This window comes from Fusarium oxysporum, chromosome I (genome assembly GCF_013085055.1).
Source record: "Fusarium oxysporum Fo47 chromosome I, complete sequence".
NCBI lineage: Eukaryota > Fungi > Ascomycota > Sordariomycetes > Hypocreales > Nectriaceae > Fusarium > Fusarium oxysporum.
The window spans coordinates 2,588,201-2,611,731 of NC_072840.1; the positions used below are offsets into that span (position 1 = coordinate 2,588,201).

The 23,531-nt window shown below is 49.4% G+C and overlaps 9 protein-coding genes across 9 annotated transcripts; 4 read left to right on the forward strand and 5 right to left on the reverse strand.

Moving 5' to 3' along the window:
- Window positions 1-3,103: 3,103 nt before the first annotated feature.
- Window positions 3,104-4,209, forward strand: FOBCDRAFT_211246 (high mobility group box domain-containing protein). The gene is made up of 3 exons (XM_031181609.3): window positions 3,104-3,452; window positions 3,553-3,770; window positions 3,824-4,209. Exons 1-3 carry the CDS (start codon window positions 3,392-3,394, stop codon window positions 3,851-3,853), a joined length of 309 nt encoding a protein of 102 aa, XP_031042377.1. The 5' UTR covers window positions 3,104-3,391; the 3' UTR covers window positions 3,854-4,209.
- Window positions 4,210-5,880: 1,671 nt separating this feature from the next.
- On the forward strand, window positions 5,881-8,338 carry FOBCDRAFT_3295 (uncharacterized protein). The gene is made up of 10 exons (XM_059612131.1): window positions 5,881-6,617; window positions 6,675-6,751; window positions 6,797-6,870; window positions 6,925-6,995; window positions 7,049-7,123; window positions 7,173-7,399; window positions 7,452-7,563; window positions 7,614-7,741; window positions 7,802-7,963; window positions 8,014-8,338. Exons 1-10 carry the CDS (start codon window positions 6,181-6,183, stop codon window positions 8,088-8,090), a joined length of 1,440 nt encoding a protein of 479 aa, XP_059463821.1. The 5' UTR covers window positions 5,881-6,180; the 3' UTR covers window positions 8,091-8,338.
- A 148-nt stretch (window positions 8,339-8,486) lies between these two features.
- On the reverse strand, window positions 8,487-10,661 carry FOBCDRAFT_3289 (uncharacterized protein). Its single transcript, XM_031181620.3, has 5 exons — window positions 10,504-10,661; window positions 10,250-10,347; window positions 9,995-10,198; window positions 8,929-9,942; window positions 8,487-8,879 (listed from the first exon to the last, which is right to left on the reverse strand). The coding sequence occupies exons 1-5, from the start codon at window positions 10,554-10,556 to the stop codon at window positions 8,587-8,589; spliced, it is 1,662 nt and encodes a 553-aa protein (XP_031042388.1). The 5' UTR covers window positions 10,557-10,661; the 3' UTR covers window positions 8,487-8,586.
- A 250-nt stretch (window positions 10,662-10,911) lies between these two features.
- FOBCDRAFT_173414 (ribonuclease H-like domain-containing protein) lies at window positions 10,912-11,933 on the reverse strand. The gene is made up of 2 exons (XM_031181621.3): window positions 11,784-11,933; window positions 10,912-11,734 (listed from the first exon to the last, which is right to left on the reverse strand). The coding sequence occupies exons 1-2, from the start codon at window positions 11,862-11,864 to the stop codon at window positions 11,171-11,173; spliced, it is 645 nt and encodes a 214-aa protein (XP_031042389.1). The 5' UTR covers window positions 11,865-11,933; the 3' UTR covers window positions 10,912-11,170.
- Window positions 11,934-12,083: 150 nt separating this feature from the next.
- FOBCDRAFT_255454 (uncharacterized protein) lies at window positions 12,084-14,211 on the forward strand. Its single transcript, XM_031181622.3, has 2 exons — window positions 12,084-13,024; window positions 13,108-14,211. Exons 1-2 carry the CDS (start codon window positions 12,370-12,372, stop codon window positions 14,076-14,078), a joined length of 1,626 nt encoding a protein of 541 aa, XP_031042390.2. The 5' UTR covers window positions 12,084-12,369; the 3' UTR covers window positions 14,079-14,211.
- FOBCDRAFT_211251 (uncharacterized protein) lies at window positions 14,184-16,192 on the reverse strand. Its single transcript, XM_054702769.2, has 3 exons — window positions 15,560-16,192; window positions 15,281-15,449; window positions 14,184-15,216 (listed from the first exon to the last, which is right to left on the reverse strand). Exons 1-3 carry the CDS (start codon window positions 15,822-15,824, stop codon window positions 14,400-14,402), a joined length of 1,251 nt encoding a protein of 416 aa, XP_054558744.1. The 5' UTR covers window positions 15,825-16,192; the 3' UTR covers window positions 14,184-14,399.
- A 510-nt stretch (window positions 16,193-16,702) lies between these two features.
- Window positions 16,703-17,332, reverse strand: FOBCDRAFT_211253 (uncharacterized protein). The gene has a single exon (XM_031181624.3). The coding sequence runs from the start codon at window positions 17,145-17,147 to the stop codon at window positions 16,785-16,787; it is 363 nt and encodes a 120-aa protein (XP_031042392.2). The 5' UTR covers window positions 17,148-17,332; the 3' UTR covers window positions 16,703-16,784.
- A 3,329-nt stretch (window positions 17,333-20,661) lies between these two features.
- On the forward strand, window positions 20,662-21,213 carry FOBCDRAFT_267150 (uncharacterized protein; the record flags this gene model as incomplete). The annotated part of the gene is made up of 1 exon (XM_054702772.1): window positions 20,662-21,213. The coding sequence occupies one exon, from the start codon at window positions 20,662-20,664 to the stop codon at window positions 21,211-21,213; it is 552 nt and encodes a 183-aa protein (XP_054558747.1).
- Window positions 21,214-21,393: 180 nt separating this feature from the next.
- FOBCDRAFT_267151 (uncharacterized protein) lies at window positions 21,394-22,659 on the reverse strand (the record flags this gene model as incomplete). The annotated part of the gene is made up of 1 exon (XM_054702773.1): window positions 21,394-22,659. One exon carries the CDS (start codon window positions 22,657-22,659, stop codon window positions 21,394-21,396), a length of 1,266 nt encoding a protein of 421 aa, XP_054558748.1.
- Window positions 22,660-23,531: the final 872 nt, after the last annotated feature.

Here is a 23,531-nt window from a genome sequence, read left to right on the forward strand (position 1 = left end):
ACCTCTCCCATGAGCCACTTACGGCTTGCCTTTGCACCTTGTTTTGGCCCGGCGCGACCAAACAAGTTCGGCAAAGCCGTCTGCGCCGGGCGCTTTTGCTTGTCTCTCTCTTTCTGCCTGTGTCTGTCTGTTGCTACCCCAATTACACCAAGGCTCCTCGCGCGACTCGTGGTACCCGCCATGCCCGCAGATGAAGTATGCGCCATGAGGTATCCGGCGTCATCTCTATTTCTCGCTTGTCTTGGCCTGTCCTTTTTGCTTGTTGCAATCTGACTGAGCGAAGGGACGGAGTATCAACATCCATTTTTAGCGTGTGGTATTAGCACTGATCACCAATGATGCACATATGATCGTAGTCTCTCTTATCCGTAGATTTGCTTGAGCGAAAATCCCAGGTGATACACTGGCACAGTACTCCGTACCAAACCTTTCTTTGCGGAGCTAGGATCGTATGGTGTCCCTGCACAATCTGTTGAGTAGTATGAACCTCTGCAGCCTCTAACATGGCAACTTATAGCCCAGGCTATGTGACCTGAAGATCAGGGAGCACTAAGTACCTGTGTTGGCAGTCAGCTTCAGCTGTGCTGAGCGTGGTATACTCGCGGAGATTGGGAAGGAGAACAGTTGGAATATTATCTCCTTGCTTTGGAGGGTAACAAGCAGAGGAGCAATGGAAGGGATGGATGGATGTAAGGATGCATAGGTAGGTAGAATCACAGCCCTGACAGGGTACTCATCTACAAGTACCTGTACAAGAAAATTTCGTATGACAATACATGGTCATCATATGGGGCTAAAGTACCGCCCCTGCGGTGGGTTACAAGTTGCTCCAACTTTCAATGGGAGTGGTCTAGAACTGACGAAGGACGTCCCCGCCGTTGATCAAAGAGTTGCCTGGTAACGGACATATGAGAAGTGAATATCGAAGTTGAGGCAGGATCAATGCTATGTGTAAAGAAAGGTAACCATAGGGAACCAAGCCGTTTCGCGTGCTGTATCAACATGGTTTATCCCTTCTGGCTATCAGCAGAGTCGCGCAAGTGATACCATTGTCTCAAGGTAGTGCCAAACCAAGTGCGATGTACACATGGATGATGCATTGTATGGTATGTGTGAGGCAGTAGTCTCGGGACAGGGGTTAAGGACAGTGAAGTCGAAGATAGCCCGAGATTGTCTTTCGGATAGACAATAGCGATCCTCCCAAGGCCGGATGATGCACGACCTGGGAATAATAGAGACAGACCCGGAAACGGGCCATTACAGTCGGTTGGCTGGTCTGGTGCTGTAACAGTGTACTCAGTCAATCCTCATGAGGCGTCAACTGGAACCATTTCCCACTTTGATCTCCAATAGTATGCAATGCCAGAGTGCAACGCCGATATTCCCTTTCTAGACTGATGTGTGAGTTTGGCTCCGCCAGGGCAGCGCCGAACTTTGAGTTAGCAATGCATTTTACAATGTATCAACCAACCTCCCGCCTTCAAATATCGCCCTATTGTACCATGATTGGAGAGCGCCACTTTTATGGCGACAATCAAACAATGACATGCTGTAAGTAGTACGGTTTTGGCTGTAGTCCTGAACAGGTTGAACACTCCCCTCTTAGTCTCCCTCAACTTCTCAAGGAGGCTCAAGCTCAACTAATCTATCAACAGTCAAGCCAACTGATACTCATTCTCTAACACTAGGACGAAAGCAAAAGGGGAGGAAGAACCGTGGCGTATTAGTGAAAAAGTGACAACACGCCATGGCAAGCTGAGCATGTTTGTGGTTTGTGTTTCTCATGCTTGTGCAAAGTGCTTGATATTCACTACGCCGAGCAAAGATATGCTACTAAACGTAATTGCACTTGGCAACAACCACCGAAGAAAAGAAAAAGGTCCCAACAGGAGGAGGGTGCAAGTAGCGTCGTGTCGAGCGAGACTCCAAGTCCGATTGAGTGTGATGAAGCATAGCGGCCTCAAAGAGGTGGAGGTGGACGGCATGGACGGAGACTACTGAGAGAAAGCCGAAAGAAAGAACGACTCGGCGGGGTGGAGGCAGGATCACGACACAGGGGAAGGCACCTAGGCAAAGTTACAGCAGGTATCACCCAGGAGAACGTGAACCCGCTGGATTGAGCCCGTTGACTGGGCAGGCACAGAGCAGAGTCAAAGTGTCCATTGGGTGTGGTTATTTTAGGAGTGATCAGAGTAAGAGGCAAGGTAAGAGGTACCGTAATCAAAGGCAGAGGGGCTTGCGAATGTCTCCTTAAGCAACAAGTATACTGTGCGGATTACTACAATCGTGCTGCGGTACAAGACCTTTGTACTGTACCTCGGCGCGGCGAGCTGCGTATGGCTTGTACCCGTACAGTACCAGACAATGACCGCCTGCTTACACGCTGGTGAGTGGTCAGAGGCAGGTGTTTCTGGGGAGCTTAGATGAGGGGGCGAGGACGGAGTCCTGGTCATTTCACCCCAGTAGCAGGCCCAGAGGCAGAAAATGGCCCAAGGCAGGTGCGGTACAGGTACAGACTACAGTCTGCTGCGACAGTACTAGTGCAGCGCGCGGGCGGGCAAGCTCCCAAGCACCGCAGAGAGCAATGGGCACCGCACCCAATTTTTTTTCCCTTTCTCCCAAGGAAGGGGGGCACCAAGAGCTCACCCAGGCCAGCCCACTGCATAACAGTCCAAGTGTGGTAGCTGGGCAGGTCGCGTTCCCTCCCCACGCACAATCACTCCCCCATAGTAAAAAGGCTGCCTTGGCCCTCCCCATACATTCTCTCTCCCTCTCTTTTCTCCCATACAATTCTCCCACCTAAAATCGCCTCTACACTCAACACGCTTCTGCACGTCTTTGTGGTGAGTATTGTCCTATCCTCTCTATCATGCACCACACCACCACCATAAAATATATTGTTTTTACTTTCTGGTGTTGCGCCTGTCTTGCCGCAAAGTTTTGATTAGACTTCGTTATCGATTCTTCTCGAAACGTTGCTCCAGACTGGGCTGCATCGCGCCTATTCTTGCGCATCATCTTGATCTTGAAACTTTGTCGCGCGACAGCTCTATAAGATAGCTAACGGAAGCGCATCACAGACCACGTCCACACCACAAATTACTTTCCCCCAAGTTCACCTCCCAGGTACGCGCAAACCCCCCAGAAGCCTTTTTCTTCTTGAACGACGCGAATTTTGACGCGTTGGGAGGCGCAATTGCGTTTGCGCCTCGCCACCTTGTCCATCATCTCTCATACCAAGCTCAGCTCCAAGCTTCATGGAGCTACCCCTCATTATCACTGACCTCGTGTTCAACACTGCGAAGTCTCCATCAACTCCTTTTTATTGTTTCTGTCGCACGCATGATCCATAAGGCCACCAACTCACACCCGTTTGCAGAAATCATTCAAAATGCCCAAGGCTGCTGCTGGTAAGCGCGGTAAGGCCGAGAAGACCAAGCGCGGCAAGAAGGGTAAGTCTTCACTCATCCATGGGCTTTTCAATGTCCACATGCTTTGCCATGCACTGCGTGCCCCATCGCGTTCCGCACTGAACACAGCTGACCGACTTAGACCCCAACGCCCCCAAGCGAGGCCTCTCCGCCTACATGTTCTTCGCCAACGAGCAGCGTGAGAACGTCCGTGAGGAGAACCCTGGTATCTCTTTCGGTCAAGTCGGCAAGCTCCTCGGTGAGCGATGGAAGGCTCTTAACGAGAAGCAACGCGCTCCTTATGAGGCCAAGGCTGCCGCTGACAAGAAGCGATACGAGGATGAGAAGCAGGCCTACAACGTGAGTTGATCTAGAACAACACTGTAGCAGCAGCACACTAACGATGTCTGAAGGCCGACCAGGAGGAGGAAGAGTCTTCCTAGAAGGGAGATTATGAAGTCAAACCAAAGCGTCGCTCGGCAAAGAAATCTGAATCGGACTAGTCCCAGCACTTCAGCGCCGCGTTGCAGGTTCTTCTGCTCGAGTGGACCTTCTTCTTTGTATTTCGGTCTCGGCGGTGTTGTATGATGGCACAGGAAGAGTGCCTTGTTTTTTTATTAGGGATTCCAAGGGTTAAGGTCGTTCCACATGTTATTATGATCTAGATTGCGGCCTATCGAGCTGCGAGCTCCCAATGAGAACCTGATCACGAACTCTGGAGGGTCCATGGGATGAGGAAACGAGATGCCTGTACAAGTAAGGGAGCTTCGGCATAAATAATCGAAACTATAAAACATCACAATACCTGCCACAAGCGTGTTCTATGTGCGAAAGATTTGGGGCAAAGCCTATTATATGCCTGAGACGATTGCGGCACTAACGTCTTGAAGGGGTCAAGCTTTGGACGGCGTCAAGAATTGAAGCTATGCGGGGATGTTCGAGATTGAGCTTTGACGTTATGGTTGGTGTTTAACCCAATCCATACTGGTGAAATGTATACATCAGGAGGTATTCAGGTGAAAGTTTGATATAAATTATTACACTTTACAGCCGCAAGACTCTAATGATTGGAGTTTAAGAAAAAGACTATCAAATGTTAATGGCCCAATTATGATCTTAATAGTGTGTTAACAGTCTTATCATGGATTAGTGTCAAAAGTGGCTTGTGTGGCTAGTGAGGCCACATTCAAGAAGCTCACTGGAGGTGACAGGTTGATACCCAACCTGCCATGGAACTCTAGAATTGGACGGAGAGAGGGCTCACCCAACCATCCAGAAAGCCTCACTTTCCACCCACCAACCCTCCTTGTACTCAGCATCATTCATCAGAGGAACCACGTTGTCGTCATTATAGAAAATGACCACTCGCATTGCTCAGCTCAGTCAGGCCATGTAAGTTGCAATGCTTACTCAACTTATCAATCGAGAGGAACGGATGTACCTCATGGGGGCTTTTGTTCATCCACGCACGTATGTACAATGAGTTCGTGAGTCGCAGAATGAAAGCGTGCAACATCGTGCAAACCATCGTGAGAACGTTTTCTTATCCTGAACCCGCCGAGCCTCATCGCCGGGATCCCCCACGGCCGTTGAAGTGGAGTACCTGGCAATGTTGGATGAGCACGAGGTCATGCTAGGCCAGACCAGGTCGAAAAGCGAGCTGTACCCCAGCACAACCATCGTTTCAAGCGCTTCGAAGGCACTTCCTCATTTTCTCTATCCCCAGCATCATCAGATTTCTCCACACAAGAGTCCACATCCCGCGGACGCACGTCAAGAGTCGCCGTCGTAGCAACACGTCGCACCTGGACTGTCAGTGGATAGTTCAGTTCAGTTGACCTCAGTTGCTCTGGCTCTCCTCCTCTAGGAATGGTCATTTTGACTCGGCTGGTCAATGGTGCGAGTGCCCACCCAATCCTAATCTAGCTCAATTGCTGCCCCGAATCTCCTCATGCATTGGCCTGGCGTCATGTTGAAGCACGCTTGCTATCGTGGCAGCGCCTGAGAAGTTGGCTCAGGCCGGAGTGCAAGTGTCGAGTCGCCATACACACACCCAATGCCTCGTTCGTCAACATATTGGTTTCCTCTCGTTGGTGTATCTGCCTCGATGAAACCCAAGTTGATTGATATGCCGCTGCAGAGTTCGGAGAATGCGGGCGGCATCTGACCATCAGGTGGTCCAAGGCCCCGGATGTTGTGGCCTTAGCTGAGTCGAGAGCAGAACGACAACCTCAAGAGCCTCCCCGTCATTACGTGCATCAACCTGATGGGCTCACTCAAGGCTCAGTGTGAGAACCGTGCACCAACCACGTCAGGGAAGGCATTATGTATGGTTAGACTGGTGCGGGTGCACCTCTTCATGGTGTTGAACGAGTTGCGCGGATCGGATCACACGTTATTGACGGCCTGCAGATCGGCCGTCCCCTCCTCTTCTATTATTAACCAGATATCCTCTCTCAATTCTTGAATCTATTCTTGATTTCTCGTCTAATTCACTCTCTCATAATTGATCTCAACGTCGGTTATCTACATCATCTATCTACTTATCAAGCCATTCTGAAGAATCTCGATTGATACCCCGCCACTATTCACCTCCTCCTAGTCTCTCACCGCATGCAGTAGCCTCGATCGTCTAATTCTATCATCACAGCGACTGTCAAGGGTGTCACGCGGATAGAGTCGACTTGGAAAGGACATCAAATCAACAGTGGCCCACCTCGTTATGTGATGAAATAGACATTCTCTTCTGATACGCCTTTTGCCTCTCGTAATGGAGATGGTTCTAGGTGGCCAACTTGAGCTACATCTGCTCCAAGGTTGTTGCTTGGAGGCAGAAAGGGCAGACCGTGTTGCAGTTCAACTCCTGGGCCTTCGCAATGCCTTGGGCGAGGGCACCCATACCCATTTGTTGATGACGATGGAGGAGGTCAGCATCTCAGGCCAACTGCTCCGTGAACTAGCCGAGTACTCCAAAGTCCATTTCTCTCGAGTTCCGGTCGTGCTCGACTATCTCGAAATCCTTCTCCCTTGCCTATCAAGATCCCTACGAGATATCACGACCTATTACGAAGATAGGACTCTCACCAAGGAGAATCGTTGGCGGAAGATGTACCACTCGATGACCCAAGAAGCTGGGGGCCTTTCACTACCCCAGCGCTTTGTTCTTTACAATCGTTTTCTGTACCTGTTACAGGAGTTGCTATTGAGGTTAGTTGCCAATACTCATCGAACACCCGTAAGAGCCCATAACTCACCGTTGCTAAGATCGCCAAATTTTGACTTCAACACTATGGAATGCACTCGATTACAGTTGATGCAGCTCAGGGAAGCCAGAGGCATTCGTAAGTAGGAGGCTGGCGATACTATGCCAATGCTAACATAAAAAGCCCCTCCCCCTATTCGCCTTAATTCAACAATTCGTCCCGATTCTGTGCTAGATGATGATTCGGGCATCGCGACTGTTAGTACATATTGCCAAAAGATAAAATATAATCACTTCTGACTATGGTCATAGAATATTCATTGGGCTGAGAAAATCTTCTCTTTACCCCTTCCCTCCCGGACTCCGCTTAAGCATCAGCAGTCGTAAGTCCAGGATGAAAACGATCAATCAGGTTACTTCCTAACAAGATAATTAGGTCCAAGGCATATGGCCCACACGCCCCCTGGAGTCAAGCTCGCATGCCAAGTGATGCAAGAATTCTTTTTATTCGGTAGTCTCAGGATATCAATGACACACGAGCGTTCTACTAACGATGCTAGTTCTTTCAATGAGCGCCAGATAACCCTGATAGTATATCAGAGTGGTCGAGACAGATGCCCATATTTCCTGTTGCGAACGTTCCACATGGGAACTCCATGGTTTTCGCTTCGTGGTGCACATGAGCTATGTGTCGAACGCAATGGGAGCAGCCTTCAGTTCTGGCGATGGAGTTCCAGTGAACAATGCCCCAAGATATGGGCCAATCTTTGCTTCATGACGTGGGAAGGTAAGTTGCTACTAGCAAATACGAACGGCAAATTTAGTTGCTAACGTTCTAGAATTGGTGCTCGTGTACTGCTGCTTTTTGTCTTTCAAGACGCGCAATAGTCTTACAGTACAGGTTGCAAATGAAGATCTCACTCTTTGGGGTGAACGAAAACTGTTCCAAGCGTAAGCATTGCCCCTGATTATCCTCCACACAGCCATACTCATAGTAACAGTCGAATCGTGGACGACGGTTTCATGCATTCTCTCATTGTATATGAGGACTATATGACAAAGGGTATTCGCCTCCACGCTGCAGTCTGGGACGGTGACCTACGCCAATGTCCTGTCTGGACAGCTTTCAGTAAGCCAGCTTCAAGTCCCGAGTCGTCTCATAGGCAATGGACTAACTATTGTCCTCCAGTCACACATCAGTCAGCCTCCCCTAAATGGATAAAGAGAGTCAGCAAGACCAGAGTCCGACTTGCTGGCATTCAACTCTACGTCTTTTGCCAGGAATACCGGCAGCAGAACCAACGAATCAACCGTGCAGGAGCCTTCGAGATCCGATTCGTGAGTGAAGAGGGTTCGTTGCCCTTCCTCGTAATAACACACCATCTAACAATACATATTCAGCGGCCAAGCGTTTCAAAGAGCTCTTCTCTCCTGCGCTCATCGACGAGAGCACCGCCACAGAGTCGACACAGACTTAAGTCAACAACAGTGTTTCCGCTGTACGACACAAACTCGGCACTTAAAATTTCTCCTGTGAATAGTTGTACTCCCCCCTTGTTCCATTACATGTAGCCTTTCACCTTGATTCATGTTTTTTCTAGCGACGGCGTCCCACGAGAGAAATAACGGTTTGACGATTTACGAATAACGATTTCCCTATTTTTAATAATAAAGTTGAAGTCGAGGGCCACAGATTGCACGATACATCACAGCCATTTGCGAGTTCGCAGGCCCTACTCACGTTTCCATACAACGATATCAAGAATGTTTTCATGTCGTGGCATTAACTCATGCTACTGTGCCCCTATTCCTCAGCACACATCCACAGTTTTCCAATTGTTTAGTCAGTAGTTTCAAGAACGCTCAGTTTGTCAGCATTGTACGCGATAACAATTTCAGAAACTCAAAATTATCTTGTGTTTGCATCCACCTCTTGTGTTCCCCAATTTCAACACCCATCATGACGTATCTCGTTTAGGTCTTGACATCAGGCTCGTCACGGCCGACGTGCTCCTTAAACTTGAGAAGCTCAGTGGCAAACTTGACCTCCTCCTTGAGGAAATCTTGAGCGTCCAGTTCGTACTTGGAGGGATCGTCGGTGTGCTGCTCAATGTACAAGCGAATGGTGGCTCCAGATGAACCAGTGCCGGAGAGTCGAACAACAATTCGGCTACCGGAAGAGAAGCCGGCATATAAGCCCTGCTTGGAAGCGACAGAGCCGTCGAGATCGGTGTAAGAGAAGTTGCCAGCCTTTGTAACCTTGCGACCTGGAATAAGTTAGCAGAGATTGTCAGCCGAGATTGCGAAATCACTCACCCTCAATGGTGCTGCCCACAAAGTTGGAGTCGTTGACAAGCTTCTCTAGCTCACCAACAACCTTGTTGGCGCCCTCTGAATCGACATCCTCGTAGTCGTAGCGGGTGAAGAAAGTACGACCGTACTTGCCCCAGAATTCCTTCTGGATCTCCTTAATTGATGGGGTGACGCTGGGGTTTTGGACACCAACGCCAGCGATGATGTTCAGCCAAGCGATAACAGCCCATAGACCATCCTTCTCACGGATGTGATCACTACCAGTACCGAAACTCTCCTCACCGCAGATGGATAGCTTCTTGGCGTCGAAGAGAGCGCAGAAGAACTTCCAGCCTGTGGGCACCTCGTAGCAGTCGAGACCCTGAGCCTTGGCGACGAGATCAACGGCACCACTGGTGGGCATGGAACGAGCGAGACCATTGACACCGTTCTTCTTGAAGTAGGGAATCAGATTGGCGTGGTGAGCGATGATAGCCAGGGAATCACCAGGAGAAACGAAGGCATTGGCGCCATAGATCATGTTTCGGTCACCATCACCATCGGAAGCGGCACCAAAGGGAATGTTGTTCTTGTCAACAACCTCGACCAGAGAGTGGGCGTATGTGAGGTTAGGATCGGGGTGGCCACCGTTGAAGTCGGGGCTGGGGACACAGTTCTGGATGGCGTTGCTCAAACCAAGCTCCTCTTCGAAGATAGCCTTTCCGTAAGGACCGGTGACACCGTGGAGACCATCAAATAGGACCTTGAAGTCGGGGTGTGTGGAGAAAAACTTCTTAATCAGGTCAAAGTCGAAGATATCCTTGAGCATAGCAACGTAGTCGGTGGTGCTGTCGATAATCTCGACCTCAAGGTCACCATATGTCTGAGTACCAACAGTGGAGATGTCGACATCGGGAATATCGGCAATCTTGTATGAAGTCAAAGTCTTGGAGAACTCGAAAATCTTGTTGGTAACGGATTCGGGGGCGGGGCCACCGTTGGCGAGGTTGTACTTGATACCAAAGTCGTTCTTGGGACCTGTTGGTTGTTAGTTGTTGGTTTGGGGGGGCAGAATGAGCAGTGAACTCACCACCAGGGTTGTGGCTAGCAGTCAGGAGGATACCTCCGGTAGCCTTGCGCAGACGGATGACATGACTGGCAGCAGGGGTGGAAAGAATGCCGTTCTGGCCGATGACGAGCTTCTTGACACCGTAGGCGGCACCAATCTTGGCAATAAGCTGGATAACCTCGGGGTTCCAGTATCGGCCGTCGCCACCGATGACAAGAAAAGAGCCTATCAATTGATCAGATCATGGCTCGTGTTGCAGAGCAATTGGCTTCATACCCTCAACTCCTTCGGGAATAGAAAGCAGAATGCTGGTGATGAAGGCCTCGCTGTAGTGAGGCTGCTGAAAGACGGTGACCTTTTTGCGAAGACCGGAGCTGTCGACATAAGTCAGTTGAGGTTCTATCAACTGATGAAACTGATAAAACTGAAACTTTGAGGTTGAAGCCATAGAGAAATAAGCAATTCCTCTTCGGCAGCTCCCGGGCAGTGGGGGGAACACAACAGGGAGGATCGTCAAGGTCTAGACATACGTTCCGGGCTTCTGGTCCTGGAAGGGCTTAAACTCAACAGTTTGGACGCCCATGATTGCTTGATATCAGTTGTGTATCAATGAACCAAGCTGTAGGGAAGAGAAGATAGATGAGAAGCTATAATTTCGAGGAGAATTGTTGAGGAGGATACGAAGAGGAGAAGGAATCAGAAGATAGCGGTAGGCGACTGAGACAAAAAGAGGGGAGCTTGAGGGAGCTCTGTGGTGGGGTTCGATGAGATGATATCACTCAAGCTAATGGAGGGGTCAACCAATTAGCACTGTACATGTAGGCACAGCTATGTGCAGGAACACAGTCCGTTACAGTGTGCTTTGTTTCGTTGGGAGACTGCATTCTCACGTAAATATGAGATCGGTCCCCATGATGGAAACTCGGAGAACATAATATGGCTATGACTTAACGAGAAGAACCAAGAGTAAAACCCGAAAATAAGTAATTGGTGCCCCATTGGGTACTCAAAATGTTAGACACATTCAAAAAGAGTATTTGATCTGTCAGTTATGAACTCGAGTATTGCTCTGATCATGTCATGGAAGAGTGCATGGCTGAAGAGCTCAATCATGACACCTCGAAAAGTCACATCGACATGAGGAGCATTGGCCAATCTATAACCCACCTTTTCCAATGAAAGGCTATGATTAAGCCATTATTTCCCTTTGTTGGGTTTGTTCTTGGCAGGCACAGCGTCAAACGTCGGCCTGAAGATGACCTCCCTATAGTATCTAGCCTCCTCAATGCTCTCCAGAATGTCATCCCTCGCCTTGTGCAGACCCTTCTTATTGGGAACCTTATTCACAATCCTCTTGGCTGCCCAGCGTCTTGCAGCCTCCTTGATAGAACTCACGTCAAGAATTCTGTGATGCAGATGTCTCATGACCCGCTTGTAGGGTTCACGTCGCAGAAACGCCCTATCGCAATGCACGCTGTTACCCGCAAGAAGACCACGTTTGCGCTCAGGGATGAAGCGTGTTATGTACTCATACAGAGCGTCTGCGGCTTGCTCCGGAGTAGTTGTGGATTCGAGAACAGCAGCGGTGAGGCCAGAGTCTGCGTGTGTCTTTGTGCACCATTCGTCCATCTGGTCAAGACGGGACTGGGGGAAGTGGATGATGGCGTGGAACCCCTCCTCATCAAGAATCTCGAGGTTTCCTGTGGTGATAATACAGTAGATCTCGATGATTTCGTCGTTGTCTTGATCCAGGCCAGTCATCTGTCGATGATGTGAGTTGAAGCCCCTTGTACTATGTAGCAGTACATACCTCGCAGTCAATCCAGACAAGAGGATCATCGCTGGCGCTCTTAGGCTGGTTATCAGCCTGTACTTCTGCTACTGTCGACATTGTTGTGAGTTTTGGGTGGTTGCAATGTAACGTTGATGTTTGAATCTGGCTTTTCTCATGAGAGATCAGTACTCGAGTAGTGGGGTAATGATCCATTCAGAACCCGTTAAACTTCCAGTTAGTGTATACCTACAGTTAATCAATGCGCTGGAACGTTGCGTGTATTAATGAGCTCTACCTCATTGGCCGTCACTGTCAACTTCAACCGCACGATATACGAAAACAATTCCACAAAGAGACAACTTTCAGCCTCAACTGAGAATACGTATTACAGCATCATAGTTCTTTTTGTTTGTGATTATTCAGCGGAGATTCTCCGTACGACAATAGTTCTCTCCAATTGTGCTGCCTGCGAGGCATCTGCGAATTACATCGGATGTCTGGCTTCTTCATTTAATTCCCCTCAAGGCAGATACTTAACTTTGCCAGCCTTGAACACATATAAACAAACATTTTCGTATTTACACACTTTCACCACTTGATTTCAGATTATTCATTGCTTAACATGTCTCAACTGAAGAACCTCTTAACAAAGCTTACCAAAACTCAAGATGGAGATGCCCAACCACAGCCAGAGACTCTTGTCTCCAAACCCCCTCCCAAGCCTGAGATGTCAGTGACACCACCACGCTTCCTCATCATCGGTGCTGGATCACGAGGGCAGAACTACGCCGCTGCAATTGACAGCGTATCCAATGGCGTTGTCGCCGCTGTTGCTGAACCCTTGAAGTTCAAGCGCGAGTCCCTCGGCCGAGCTCACATCTGGGGTGACGGTTCCCCTGGAGAAGGCCAGTCTTTCCATGACTGGCGAGAATTCTTTGCATATGAGCAGGATCGTCGAAGGCGAGCTGCTTCGGGTGAAGAGAATGTACCGGAAGGTGTTGATGGAGTCTTTGTTTGCGTGCTCGACGAGATGCACCGTGAGGTTATCGTCGGTCTTGCACCACTTGGGTTACACATTATGTGTGAAAAGCCTCTTGCATGTTCCCTCCAAGATTGTATCGACATGTACAAGGCCATGCGTCCCTCCCAATCCACCAAGATCTTCTCAATCGGCCATGTGCTGCGATACAGCCCACACAACATCCTGCTCCGCAAGCTTCTCATTGAAGACCGTGTCATCGGCGAAATTTCAAGCGCCGTACACACAGAGCCCGTAGGTCAGTAAAAATGGCACAAAATCAGAGATCCCCTCGAAAATACAAACCGATGCTTGATATGTAACTGACTATAATATGAATAGGTTGGTGGCACTTCACGCACTCATATGTCAGGGGAAACTGGCGCAACGAGAATACCACTGCCCCATCCTTGTTGACTAAGAGCTGCCACGATATCGATCTGTTGCTCTGGCTGCTCTGCTCTCCTGAGAAACCAGGACAGGGAGAGCCACATCTCCCTGAAACGGTCTCATCTGTTGGGAACCTTCATCTCTTCAAGAAAAGTCGTAAGCCCAAGGCTGCAGGATCGGCAACAAACTGCATGAAATGCCCCCTCGGAGACGAAGGGTGCAAATTCTCTGCAAAGAACATTTACCTGGGCCCCAAACTCAAGGGCTTGCAGGCCGGCAACACAAGATGGCCAGTCAGTATCGTCGTCCATGACATTGAAGACTACCCCTCCCACCAGAAGAAGGAAGAGATGTTGATCAAGGCTCTGGAGGAAGACTACAACGACTCTACACCAAAGTCGGAGATCCAAGCCCGTAACTGGTTCGGCCGTTGTGTCTTTGAAGCTGACAACAATGTCTGCGACGACCAGTTCGTCACCATTACCTGGCCTGAGTCCACCAAGCCTTCAAAGACAGCTACTCTGCATATGGTCGCTCAGACAACAAAGATCTGCGAACGTTACTCTAACTTTTACGGCGAACATGGCGAGGTTCACGCCAATTCACGTCGCATCGTTGTTGAGGACTTCAACACAGGCGAGGTGAAGACATATCATCCTCGTGTCGAAGATCTTGGCCATGGTGGCGGAGACTTGGGTCTGACACGCCAGTTTGTCATGGCATGTGATCGTGTCAAGAACCATGACTGGGAGGCTCCTCGGGCTCAAGATGAGTTTATTGGATGCACTCTTGATGAGGTGCTGCGAAGCCATGCTATGGTCTTTGCAGCTGAGGAGGCGAGACTTGGTCGTAAGGTCCTTGACTGGGAAGACTGGTGGAACAAGGCTGTTGGAAAGCAGATGGAAACTAACAGACATGCGTAATATGTCAGCGTAGCAGTGGATTTCTGAAGTAATGGTGACTAACGGTCAGAATGGTTTTATTATTAGCATATTCACTTTATGACTTCACTAATTGAGCAAGTTTGACTTAGGCATTATCATGTTTTTAGATTCGTCAACTAATACACCATTAGGTTCGTTCTGAGAACAGAAATATAGCAACTCATGCAATCAAATATTCATGCAAATCCCGTCAAGTGTGAAATCTCACTTGTCTTTGTAAAAAGAACCTGCTATCTTTATGAATCCTCCGTCGTCCAGAATGAAACTCCCATTACTCCCGTGAAACCATTAACGACACATCTAACTGAGCTCAGCTCGGTTGCCCTCATTTCCCAAAGGTTGAACAGCAGGTAGTTCCTGAACATGCTGTTGAGGGGCGCCCTCGGGGCCGTCCTTGTTGGGACCCGGGCTGGGCGTGAAATGAGGAGGGGGTGATGTGGATGGAGCTCCATAGCCGCCGACGCCATACTGAGAAGGATACTGCGTTTGCTGAGGGTACTGACCCTGGAAATTTTGGGGTTGAGGAGAGTAGCCGCTGTATCCAGGCTGTTGGTATCCTTGGGGTTGACCGTAGGGAGCCGCCAATGAGGGGTCGTATGCCTGCTGATAGCCACCCTGGTAGTTTGAGGGAACTCCTGAGGGGTAGGCGGCGTTGGAAGGCGATGAAGGAACGAAGCTGGGTCCTGGGCTCTGGGGTCCTTGGGCCATGGAAGGTTGGTTTTGTGTACCATCGCCGGGAGTAGTAGCAGCAGCAGGAGTTGTCTTGTTTCGACGGCGGAACAGAAGAAAACCAGCGAGGCCAACGAGAGCGAGAGCAGCGACACCACCGACAACACCACCAGCAATGGCGCCAACGTTGGTACTGCTACCGCCACCACCGTTATCAGCACTCGTGGAGGTTGCCGCAGCACTGGTCGTTGTAGATGATCCGTCGTCGGTGGTCGTAGAGGGGTTATCAGTAGTGGATGAATCGTCGCCTGAGGTCGAAGATAGAGCCAAAGGGTCAGACAAAAGCAGGACAGAAGTGCCGTTGCCGGCAGCGCAGTCGAATAATGTAAACTCGTCGACGCCTGTGGTCGCAACCCACTCAAAGCAATTGGGACGATCACGCTGGCCACTGATATCAAGTTAGTAACAAATCAATCGACCTTGCGTTTCTTGATTAAATAACAGGCACGTACCAGCAGAGAGTATGAAGGTCTGAAAAGGATGTGCATTCGTCACGAGATCGCGAGTAGGGGATGCAAGTTGTCTTGACCGAGTTGCAAGATCTCGCAGTATCACAGCAGCCAACATAACCATCGGACAAGGTGCAAGTGGCGGATAAGGTGTTTGTACACGTAAAGGAGTCTATTGCCGGTAATGTTAGTTTAGAACACTTGGAAATCGAGCCCTTGGTCTTGTCTGTCGAGGGCTATGTCTGCGGCTTCGCGAAGAAGCACGCTCAGGTATCGACTCACTTCCTACTGTATCGTAGCCACAGGTATTGTCTGTCACGGCTCGTTTGCCCAAGGCAAAGCCCATGTCCATGGCACCGGCAAGTTTGGGGGCACCGGTTGGTACTGGTGACCATCCCATGGCAACCTGACCCAGTTCAGCTTCCTCCCCAAATACTCCAGTCTGTCGGGGAGGTTCCCATGATCTCTCTTGGTTCGAATTCAACCAAGCGGCGGTAGCGGTTGAGCTAAGTGCTCCTAGAGCAAGGAGAGTAGCAGAGCGATGCATCGTAGTCTAGTGTTGTTGTACTTCGATTCGATAAGGTAGGAGGTAATCGATCGATCTTCTGATGGCTGAGGAATTCGATTTATCTTTCGAGCTCTTTTATGCGACTGCCTGGTTTCTGCTAGCCAAGGGGCGAGATGAGTTTCGCTTCGTAGCTACGGTATATCTTGCGGTGTAAGTGAGTTCGTGCCCCGCGATACGAAGCAATTCAACCGTGTTGGAGCAGTAACCAACTTCGCAGCACAGCGACGATGTGTATTTGACAAAGAGGAAAATTGCAGTAAGGCAGGGGTCAATGGGGGTTTTGTCTCTCGTCCGCCTGTACTATTTTGGGCCAAAAGGTGCAATTCGGCCCCGACGAAGACTTGCAGGCCATCGACACGCCGTCTGTGAGGTACATTGGGCGCACCGTCCAAGTACATACATGCATGTAGTGTCGGGGTACCTACGACAGGGGTGAGCCTTGATGGGACTAGACGAGATCAATGGCCACAGCCCAGGGACTTTTCTGTCTTCTGAGTGCACCAAAATCACAGCCCCTGCTCACTCTAGTGAGATCCCTGCGCCTAGTGGCGTTGCTGGTAGGTGATCATTGGCGCGAGGGACCTTTAGTGCATCGAGCTGAACTGACCCCTGTCCGAATTGAAAAGCTTGGTGGATGGTAGAATGGGGTTGCAACTTACAAGGGTGTTAGCATCTGTTCAGCCTTTTGAAACTCAGCCCCAGGTAGCTCAAGAAACAACCCAACTTTCAAGAGGAGGCTCAGTCTCTCGACAGATCAGGCTTATGTAACCCCGACGTCGGCCAACAGCGAGCAATTACCTCGATAGTGGTCACTGACACTGACTGTTATTGTGACTATCACGTGGAAATTCAAGTGATGAACGCATAGGTTGTGAGACAACAAGTTCGTTACCTAATCCCGTATTTCTCGTGAGCTCATGAGAGGTTCCATTTCCAACCTCAACAGCTGCATCCACAGCCCTCACAATTGCCCCAAGCACAGTCGGCCTCGCCAGCAAAGGCCTTCTTGCAGTCGCTATCATAGTGACAAGAGACCCAGTTTCCTTCACCCCATCCCCAGTTCCATTTGGCCCAGCACCACGGGCCACCAACGCCTACATTTCCATTTCCGCCGCCGCATCTCTTCCAACACCATCCTTTATCGCAGCCGTAGTCCTTCTTCCCCCTGTAGCATGCTCGCTTCTCAAGTGTGTTTTCGTTACGGTTGATGAGCTCAGATGCTGTCTCTTGGTTGGATGGCATTGCGTGGACGCCAATGGCACAATAAGCAACAAGGCTGGCGAAGGCGGTACTGAATTTCATATTGAACAGACTTGCTTTGGTGTTTGATAGTAACGGGAGATGAGATGAGATGAGATGATTGAGTGAGAATGTGTTGAGGATGATAGAAATCTTTCACCCTAGAATCATGTCTCTTTTATACTTGTTCTTACCTCTTGACTTACACGCAGGCTGGTTCTCGTGCAGGGATAAATACGGTTATTTCTGAACAGTAGTCTCGTGAACGTTGAAGATGGACCAACAGCATGATGCTTCTACGAAAGAGGACAGTTGAAGAGAGAAACACAGACGTTCTACCAGGTTGCTGAAGATACAACCATATCATCATGCGACTGAATACTCGAAGAGGTTAAGTCAGTGAACTTCTGCGCGTTTACGACTCAGACATGAATGTGATAACAGAACCAACAGCATCATACTACTACGAAAAGAGGTGGTTACGGATCGTTCTGCTGGGGTGCTGAAGACAGCGACGACACACGAGCGAATCCTAAGCCTGGATATGGAGTAGGCGTATGGAGTACAGAGGGAATACTCGCCGTACAGCACCTCAATGTTGAAGACAGAACCAACAAAATTACCAGGCTGTTGAAGCCATGACTAGCACATTGGTGGATACTAGCTAGGCAGTTTGTTCGACGCAGAGACGAAAGACTCACCATGTACGATTGAGCGATCAAGTTTGGTGAGAGTTCCGTACATGATATTGTGAGATATTTGGTCCTTCTATTTCTATCAAAAAGCTATGTAAAGACATATACAGGATATGCTTCGAGTCTCTAGTGTCCGGTCACGTCATCAGCTCTGTCAGTCTGGCTCGAAGTCTCTAGCAGCTTGAGTCAAAGTGGTTTGCTGGTCAGCTTGGCGCTAGATCGGTCTCGATTCGCTTCTGTAAGTCACGGTCAGTCACAACTGGACTGTTTCGACCAGGGCTGATGTATGCAGAGCGATCCTGATGAGTTGACCATGCGGAGCAGGTCCAACAGCAATATCTTTCAAGTCGAAGCCGAGTTCCGAAGTTCAGGCCGGAGCTGAATGCATTCAGCAGGGAGCATTCAGTGGATTAATCCTGTAAAGAGGCTAAGTATAGCTGCTGTGAGGATGAGTGCGATTTAGAGTCTACAACAGTTCCTGTATACAATGAAAGTCGTATCATCTTCTCATCGTCACGTCGTCTAAATTTATCTATCCAGTATGCCCTCGCGTTGTGTTGCGTTGTTCAGGTTGGCTTCGCCTCAAGCGTGTGGCCGCTGTGCTCTCGGGCTCGCCTCACAGCTGCATATGGGCTTCTCAACACAGAATAGACAAGACAGGCTATTGTATGCACATGCAGGAGACCGGGCGACTGTGGTCAAGGGTCCGTCCGCTCTGGGCCATGGTTAACCAACGTATATCAATTCAATTGACATCGTTTCCATTCAGATCGCCAGGCCAAGAAGTTTGTGTTTAAGTGTAAGCCACCTCCGCAACCGCAGTCATGAATGATTTCGTGCCGATGATGCGGTTCCCCTGTAATCAAAGATAGAAACAATCAGACCAAAGACTAACATCGACTTTTCCCCATATGAGTGATAGCTGTGGAAAGTACCTGCGTTGTACGACAGAGGTACCTTGAGAACCCAACTAGCAGCAACAGGGCAACACCTTACAGCGCACTAAGTATCGACCGTTCGCCTCTAGCCATTCATTGGCTGGCGGAGTTAGACGTGGTCTCCCGTGATTTCCGTTTATTTGCCTGGCTTTTGACGCAAATTGCCGAACTGGGTATGCGAGTATGCGCGCCTCGCTCGTGAGTGGTCCTCGCACAGGTGGCCCAGAATAGCATGTCGCTCCCCGATACCACAGCACCAAGGGCGTTGAGTTAAGCTTGATAGATGGAGCCAGAGGTTGGCTATGCTGAGCTTAATCACAGCATATGACCTAGGCACTTTACGTACTGTCTTCTCGAGCCTCAGTTCTGGTCATTTGTGCTTCCGACTAAACACAGTGTCCCATCCGATATGTTCCCCGAGGTGGCATTCAATTCACCGCCAAGAGAGTGGTTGAAGCGCCCCGTGCCGAACAGTGTGGGCTTCTGAGACCCTGCTGCATGGGTTGACCATGGATAATCAGCCTCTCGGTGAGTGGCAGATTGCTCAAGTCCCAAAAGCAATGGCCATAAAAGCCCAATTCCGCTTGGTCTCCATAGATGGGCAGTCACTAAAATCTGACGCTGGACGACAGCGTCGGGTCTCATTTCAGCCGATTTATGGCTGCTTGCTCTCCGTCGACTCGTTGTAGGGCGCGGATGCCAGCAGGGGGGGAAATCTTTGGTAGCTCATAGGAACAGGAACTAACCCTCTGAGGGCGTTATCGACTTGACGACTAGCCTTGCACAGCATAGCGTGCAAGGCTTGGGGGAAACGGCGATGCAGCTAGGATTTGCTAATCTTATGAGACGATATTTGAATGAGGGCAAGATTGACGGGGCGGAACCTGTTCCCGTCAAATGATACCTCGCGGAATTAGCCATTCCATTGGGGACGATTAACGTCGCATCGCAAACCACCAAAGAGTGTTTGCTGTGCATCGTGAATTCATCATGGGCTACAAATAGAACATCAATTGATAGCCACGGCCTAGAACACGGTAGTCAGTCTTCGGTATTCATCTCCTCGTTCTCTAGTTGGCCGTTGTATCTCAGCCTTGAATTTCTTGGCTTACCACCAAACATAGCCACGGAAAGATTATACGAAGCTAATTTCCAGGCTAGTGCACAGTTGCACACCTTTAATGTCTTTGGCAGCCAGAGAACGCCCTGCAAATAGTTGTCAACAGCAAAGCTTCAGCTAACTTACACTCAAAAGTCAATGCTGTAACGGCACTATCGAAACTTACTGGCAGAGCGCCGTAAGCTGAGTTGTAAAACATCTTCTTTCACGCCGACAACTCCGTGCTCTGTCATGTAATGTTTCCACGGAGTCTCCGCATGACAAAACGAAAACGCATGGATAGCGGAGTCAAGACGAAGACCCTTATCGACCCAGCTTTGCCTTGTGGAGTGAGGTTGGTTCAATGGAGATGACCCAGAGAATTATAGCCGAAACGGCAAGTAAACGACAACCCCCTGTCGAAGGATCTGGGTGCTTACCAATGTTGTCCCAACACCAGCACTGGAGAGAAACTCCACGGAACAGCGAGATTTCAAAGCTTCAAGATGAGACCGGCCTGCGAAACACTGACCAACACTGACCCGTGCTTTGTAAAAGAAATCTATCGTGAAAGTGACAGAGGTAAAGCCTGATTGGCTAATTATCATGCAGAACCTAACCGTACAGGATCGCATTTCTCAAGGAACATGCCGTCTCATGCCATTTGCTTGGAAGTGCAATATTCGTCATGGAGCCAGATAAGAGTATAAAGGAACAAGTGTTTCTCCTTCTATCAAGATAATCATCACCATCAACCGAGCAAGCAAGCAAGCAAAAGATCAAAGTTCTCAAACACCACAAAACAACCAACATAGTTGCAAATCAACAAAACACTTCTCATCAAGATGTTTTCCGAAGCCAAACCACTCCCTCCCGTCAAGAGATTCATCACCACCCATGACTCCAACGGAAACGCCATCTGGGATGAGACTATCCCCATTCAAGTTGAGGGGAACCGCAGCGGTGGCTTCACGACTCACGTCTCATACGTGAACGAGGATGACACCAACACTCTGACAGGTGACAACGACCTCAAGTCATACAGAGAAAATCCCACCGAGAAGGACATTGCTCCAGCTTCTGGCTCTGCCCTTCGGGTTGTCGACTTCTGGCCTGGCTTCCCCGCTATCATGCATCGGACTGCAAGTGTTGACTATGGCATTATCATTGAAGGCGAGATTGACTGTATCCTCGACAATGGGGCCACAAAGACCTTCCGCAGAGGTGACATTATCATCCAGAGGGGGACTAATCACGCTTGGAAGAACACTGGGACTGAAGTTTGTCGCATCTGCGTCACCCTTTTACCTGCGCCTCCCGTCAAGATCCGAGGCAAAGAGCTCGAGGTACACGGCTTCGCTGATTTTCCACGACTCGCAGAAGAATCGACCGTCTGAGCGGGTAAACATCACAGGATGAGGGAGACAAAGCAAGTGCATTAACAATAGTCGATCATGTCACACTGTTGTACACAAACCATCACCTGCCCATGCAAATACAATTCCACTTTTGTTCTCGGTCACCTATTCCACAATTTGAATACCGTGCCGTCTCCTTCGATTGTGTGACCAAGCTCCTTACCACCCTTTAGTGATTCTGTGTAATTCCGTCAGGAAAGCGAAGCACAGTGGCCGGCGTAGGTCATTCCTGATACGCTCGAATCGGCTCTCATCATGTTTGGTGACGAGCCCATGTCGTAACATAAAGTCCAGCATCACCAGTCCGCAGTTAGGCTTCCATCGATTGCTGCTCAGGCTTTCCGTTACTTGAGATACTCCCATGGGCTCAAATCTCTCGATTGCGCTCTCCATCTTCTTCGGTCGAAAGCTTGGGTTGGTGATCTTGAGATCGTAGACGAATCGCAGGCCGGGTTCGAGGTGATTGTTGTAGAGGTCACCCGCACTCTCGTCTTTGAGGTCGAAAAACGTAATGGACGAAGCCCTCTCTACGGTCCCAACAAGGATACGCCTCTTCTTCTTGTCCCCATCATCACCCCCCATTTCCTCAAAGAATACTTGTCGTGTCAAGTGGTCGATAGTCAACCCAGCCTCCTCTCTTGCCTCACGTGCCAGCGTCTTGCAAGGAGCTAGTTGCCCCTCGATCGTGTCGTTGGTATCCGCGCCTCCAGCTACGATCTGATCTAGCATCCCAGGATAGCTGTAGTTGGGATCTTTGGAACGATGTGAGACCCAAATTTGATCAATGGTTTCCTTGCCATCTTCCTCCTTTACTCTGTAGACATTGAGATGGACGCCCACCGTTAAGACCCCCAGGACTCCTCGTAATGGCAAAGGAATGCGCAAGGGCAAGAGGTTGACTCCTGGGTCAGCTAGGTGTATCGGGCAATACTCTTGATCTGCTTCCTTCGTCATCTTCCACACACCGAAGGCGGGGAACTTGTCTGCGTTGGCGGCTAAGAGCTTTTGAAATGCGATTTTGCAAGCTTCTTCAGGAGAGGGGATGTGGGAAAATCCCTCTGCAGCAAGGTAGTTGTTATTCCTTACGATGGTAATTCTCCGAACTTCGTCGCCTTTCTTATTAACCGTTTCACAATTAAACCATTTAACGTCCCACTGAATCTTCATGCAGTCTTCCTCGCGAACATATCCCACAACTTCGTCGATACCTTCGATAAACAACTTCCACAGACGTGCATACTCATCGAGAAGGCCGGCTTTGTTGGCCCTCTCGATGACTCCGTACAGAGTACTCATGGCAGGTATCGAAGTATGGGTATTGGTATAATGCTGATAAGTGTGTTTGCAACTTAAAGGTGGTGGTTCAAGTCGCGGTGAGGCTGTAACCAGAAATGGTGTTGGATGTGCAAACTTTGTTGAAGCCATGGCGAAGACGTTGAAAAAGAACTTTTAAGGAAAGGTAAGTTTGCAACGTTGGGAAAGAAGGCAGTGAATGCAAACAGCCGTGCCATGAGGTCAGTGAAGGAAGGATCGTTGTTGAAAACCCCCCAAAGCCTTGCAGTGAAAAAGTCCGTTTGCGCTTGCATGGATTTGATGGATGAATATAGGTAGATACCCATGAAATAAGGTAAGGTAAGGTAAGGTAAGGTACTGCCTATCTCCCACCTGCAATTGGATCTCCAGTCTGGTCCGTGAACCGCAGCCTCGGGTGGCCACTGCCTTCTTGCCAACAACTGGATAAACAAATCTTCGCGATGCGGGCAGGATAGGCAGTAGCAGCTACTTGTCTGCGAGGTGTCGACGCGTAATATCCCCTTAATACTTGTGGTTCACAGCTCTGAGAAGGAACTCAGGTAACCGTCCCCTTGCAGCCAGACGAGCTTTCCGAGTCATGAGGACGACTGTGTTTATTCGGTGCAACAGGCGGCTTGTGTTATATGTGAGCGCGTGCGTGAGTAATTGTGATGGTGGTTTGTGACTGTCTGTGATTGAGGGGTTGTTCCCTGCGTTTTTGTTAGCGTATCTCGATGAAAGTGCAGTTGCTGATCGGTTCAGTGTTTCAGGGTACTACCTTAATGTTTAGGACATACATGCGGAGTACACATGCATTTATTCGCACTTCTTACAACCAAGAGAGCTGAGCTTGCGCGAATTAGAAGTCAACAAGCTGACTTTGTACCCGGATAAATTGAGCATGAAGTTGGAACCAACCTATTGAGCGGTCCTGAGAGGTCCATTCAAAAGTCTCACATTTGTTGCCCGTACCTTACCTTATCTCAAACTTGATAGGTGGTCTA